Source organism: Carya illinoinensis, chromosome 3 (assembly GCF_018687715.1).
Source record: "Carya illinoinensis cultivar Pawnee chromosome 3, C.illinoinensisPawnee_v1, whole genome shotgun sequence".
Lineage (NCBI taxonomy): Eukaryota > Viridiplantae > Streptophyta > Magnoliopsida > Fagales > Juglandaceae > Carya > Carya illinoinensis.
In genome coordinates, this window is record NC_056754.1 from 15,744,464 (window position 1) to 15,749,514 (window position 5,051).

The window sequence follows — 5,051 nt, forward strand, 5'->3', positions numbered from 1 at the left end:
CTTTTATTTATATAACTACATGGCATTAACTACCCAAAAAAAAGGTAAAAATCTTAAAATTCAAAATTTGATATTCAAATTTAATAAAAAATAAAAAAAAGTATTGATAGAATTGGACTATCTCATAGTACATATATGTCATATAATATGGATTTTTTTTTATAACCCTTGAATAGGAAATATCTCGTACAAAGATAGTATGAGAGTAACAACCAAAATTCCAAAACCAAGCTCTCCTAAAGAGTGAAAATCCATCCATAACACTTAAATACTAAAATTTAATTTCTAAGATTTTAATTTTAATTTTTTCTTCTAATTAAACTATGATATATCACACCCTCTTATAGATAAAATTTTTCCACCACCAAGAATTAGAATGTCCAGTCTAAGGCCTTTCTGGTTGTCTTTTGGCATATCAGCGGGTGTCGATTTCCCTACCTTGATGAAAGCAGTTGAATCAGTCAACGTCCTTCTCCCGTATCTCAATGGGGGCCTTTGTTTTCTGCACGTGCTGTCTTTGAATAGCGCAGCTTCACAGTTACAGTCCTCTAAGCAAGATCGTTCGCAATCTTCTTTGAGTGGAAATGACAAAACAGAATACGGCATATCTTCCCAAACGATATTAGCCAGCTCGCTCATGGTGTGTGGATTGTATTCATCCTTACTACTGCAACGGCCTGCAGCATTGAAACTTCTAACACAGCCTGTAGTCTGGTGTGCCATCTCGAACCCTGGAAGACATACGCATTGAGCTTTATTGTCATTTAAAACACAATACCCGTTTAATCCACAGAGACCCTTGGGTTCACACAAATCATTGGAAGATGACCATACATTTGACCAGTTTCCATTCTGTTTCACCTCATACGAGTACAGTCGGAATATCCCATCTGCATCGATTCTCATAAGATAAATAGTTTCCTTTCTAGGATATCCTCCATCGGTTAGATTCCTAATGTTAGCACCAGTAGCGCTAAGCAAGTAGAGATGGCCGTCAGGACTAAAGTTTAGCGTTACGTTATCTCCCCTTCCATCTGTCCCAGATGCATAATAAGCATATGCCCTGGTGTCGGGAGTGTCCACCGGGTATTGAACAAGGTTTCCATCATGTTGCATCTTAAGACGGAAGATACCCGTTGAGTGATCAGTTTCTGACATACTAGAAAACAGCTCCGTACCTGCTAAGAGAGGTTGACCGGGTAAAAGGGAATCAGTCGGATGCTCAAAACTCTGCCACACTACTTGTTGATCGGAATTATGGAGCACAAAATTTCCTGTATCAAGCATGGCAGCTGAAGTAGACCCAAGAGAATCAGCTATGATGATTGGCGTTTGCTCTGGTGTCGATTGCAGGACAAGCGTGCCATTGTTTGTAAAAATCAAGGTAGCAGTGCTGGAGACTGGAGGTTCGTCACGGTTTGCAGTCCAGACAACAGTTTTTTGAGGAATTCCAGCAAGAAAAATACCGACAGCGTAGCCATTGCCTTGCTTATAGAATCCAAAAGCAAAGAGACCAGAACGTGACAACCACGTAGAGTTGATTCCAGGCATTAGATAAGAGCCTGGGCTTACATTGGACTCCATTTGTTGAGCTGAAGCAGTAAAAAATGCAGAGAGAACGAGAAACAGAACGATCACAGAATCCATAAGGAGACAATGAGCTCTCACTGTTTGTAACTTCTCTGTTCTTTCCTGTTTTGTTCCCTTTTGAGAATAATTGCTTTTCGAGTGAAGTCCACAAACTTATATAGTCTATAAATAGTTGTTTCCTCTAATTTCAACGTCGACGATTACGGGACAAGTCATAACAATCTTGAGGATTAGGTTGTAACTTGTGGGTTCATGCATGCAGGACCGTCGACGGATTCAAAATCAGACATTATTACTTTGGTATATAAATAAATAAAGATGATATTCACAATAAATTTTTTTAAATTTGGAAAGAAAATCTAAAAGATATTATTAGAATATTTTACCAGATTTTCGATATTTTTAAAAGTTTAATTAAAATTAATAATGAATGGTGGATATTTTTTTCAATTACGAGTATAAAAAGTGCTTGGCATGTTTATTTTTCTTAAAATTTAGATCCTTAATTATTTTCCTTATAAGGGACATAATATATAAATATATATATATATCCTCTATTTTTAATAAATAAATAGACTAATTAAGTACAGGAGATAATGGTAGACATGATCGATCTAAGGAATTGAAAGCTACTGTCTAACCAAGAAATTAAAACATGAAAACTACGTTCAGTCAATATTCAAATTTCAATACAAATAAATAGACCCAATGCTTAATAAATATTCAAGTCATTAGAGGAAAATACACTGATGTAAATTGTAAATTTTCAAAGTCAAAGTCTTTTGTAAATAAATACACTCATGATGTAAGTTGTAAATACGTTGACTAGTCAAAGTCTTCCATGTAAATTGTAAATTGTAAAGTCAACAATCCAATCCTTGAGAGCCACGGTGATCAATTTGCTTGCTAAGCTAATTGTACGGGCCTTTTTAGTATTTAACCTTTACAAGAAATCTTTCATCTTAACGTGAAAAAATTCTAATCATCATCTTTATATTACATATTAAATATATATATATATATTGTTTTTGTTTTCTTATCGAATATATAGTGTATAAATAATGAGTAAAAAAATTTATTTACTTTTACAAGAATAAAATATAAATAAATAAATAAATAATCAAATATAGTGTGTGATAAGACTGTTCATCCAGATTCCAACCTGGGAACCAGGGTACACCTGGACTTGAACCCAGATCTCAAATCCGGGCCGGGTTAATCCGGATCAGACCCTGTCCGAAACCCGGATGTATCCGGATTTTAAAAAACCTGGATTTCGGGTTCCGGGTTGAACCCAGGTTTTTTTTTTTCTTTTTCTGTGTCATATTGTAGCCGTTCTGATTATGTGATTAAATTGATCACGCTTTGCCATTTTTACAACAATTATCAAGATCCAAACCAATTACAAAAGTTACAAGCACCCACTTAACAAACAAAATGACAAAACAAATCTAGAAAAACACATCCAAAATACAATTAGTCAAAAGTAATGCTTAAAATATGCTTGAATCCAGTGAAGATAACCATGAGCAACAGCATATGACAACCCATTAGACTGCAAAACAAGAATCAAAGAAGAGACATTAACATGGAATCTTGAAGCCCCTATGAAGTTGAAAAGGAAAAAATAAATGTTGATGCAAAAATAAAAAATTAAAAAGGATTCATATTTCAGAGTACACATAAAGCAGTAGCATACATGCAATTATCCAAGCGGAAAGCCAAGAGAGAGACACATATTTGCTCTAGCCTCTACAGTTCCATGAAATGATCTCATGCACCTTCCCACACAACTGCATAAAAACCCAGATAACATCAAACATCAACTGGTTGTTTGGGTGTGCTTGAAAAACCAAAAAAAAAAAAAAAAACAATTATGTAAGGAATTGCATGCGTCAATTACACGCTAATTAATTTTTGGTCCAATACTGAACTGAATCAACTGATTGAAGTCCATGTTTGAAGTATATATAATTTATGCAGTTAGACTATGCTAGCAACATTTTCATTATTCCAAAGCACACGTGTACCAAGAAATGAAAAGCTAACTAGCTGTCAAACATGCAGCAAGTCACATACTTGGCATGATAATTATGGTTTAATCGTCTGTTTTGTTCTTAATTTTCTTTTAATTAATCTTTTTTATTAGAACAAACCCAGACCAAGATAACTCTAGTTGGTGTGAAGTACAAGCAAATATTCAACATCGCACATTCACCCTCATTCATAGGGTTATGATCTATTACAAAAAATCCATTGAAACCAAAACAAAGGATGAATGGTATTGGATCTAACTTGCTGGACAATTTGCTTGCAATTGGAGAAAGCAGCACATAAGATAGACTTCACTCACAAATGAAAGTTAGACATTGACAAAGATGTCAACCCATCTTGCCCATCAGCTCACCAAAGTAAACCATTTATATCTAAAAAAGCCATCCATACTCTATAGCATAAAACCAGCAACAAACGTATCATTTTGACTCTCATCAATCCAAATTAATGTACTAGGAAAATAAGGACACTGCCTAATTATCCATAAATATACCTAAACTTTGGTATTATATACATACACACATATATATGTGATCAGATAAGAGAGTTTGCTCGATCTTAAAACAAAATCATATATATATAGCAGTTCATGATCATGTAATTATTTTACAGAATCTACCGATTTTTCTTAAATAAATAAATATCTAATTAAATAATGAACCCAGATTACTTGTGATCGATTTCCAACAAACAGAGAAGAAAAAAAACAGAGAAGAACGAAAACAAACCCTAATGCCAGCGGCAATCTAAGCTAAACAAACTCATTTAACAAAATGGGTAACTATAGACGCAGAAACTATAGGCACGAAATGACCAAAACAAGATAAAATCTAATCAACCAACAAAAGCATCTAGGATGAAGACGGTAGCATTACAGAAGCATCTACTTACATATATCGGCACGAGGATGACGACGAGGCACAAGGTCAAATCCGGGCCGAAAACCATAACCGGAAATCCGGTTTTCCGGGTTCCGGGCCGGGCCAGATAAAAACCGGCCCGGATGAACAGTCCTAGTGTATGATATAGAAATGATGAGTTGAATGACTCTTGTTGGGTGATTGTCTATAATGGGATTGGATTTCCACTCATAAGGAAAGAATGCTCAATGTTGGATGCCTTTCACATGGTTGTATTTTTTGTCAAAAATGGAATGGTGTTCAAATTCTCAAATTGTATTACTGGCAATGGACCCTCCCTTTTAAAGCTGTAAAAAAATATTGAATGGTGGATACTTTTTTCAATTACTCGTATAAAAGTGTTTATTTATTTAAATTATATTGAAGGAATTGCAAATTATATCCCTAACCCGGACAGGATAATTAAAGTGCTTGGCACACTACAAGAAAAATGGCCTTTTGCGGCCAATTTATAGCGGCGAAAAGGCTATTAGCAACCAAATGCGA

The 5,051-nt window shown here is 34.9% G+C and overlaps 1 protein-coding gene across 1 annotated transcript; it reads right to left on the minus strand.

Annotated features, from left to right (window-relative positions):
* Positions 1-200: 200 nt before the first annotated feature.
* LOC122303454 (G-type lectin S-receptor-like serine/threonine-protein kinase LECRK3) lies at positions 201-1,673 on the minus strand. Its single transcript, XM_043115235.1, has one exon. It carries the CDS (start codon positions 1,645-1,647, stop codon positions 322-324), a length of 1,326 nt encoding a protein of 441 aa, XP_042971169.1. The 5' UTR covers positions 1,648-1,673; the 3' UTR covers positions 201-321.
* Between the last annotated feature and the right edge of the window lie 3,378 nt (positions 1,674-5,051).

What these genes read in the sequence shown, in the direction of transcription:
- LOC122303454 (XM_043115235.1), bottom strand. Translation starts at nt 1,647, where the DNA reads ATGGATTCTGTGATCGTTCTGTTTCTCGTTCTCTCTGCATTTTTTACT.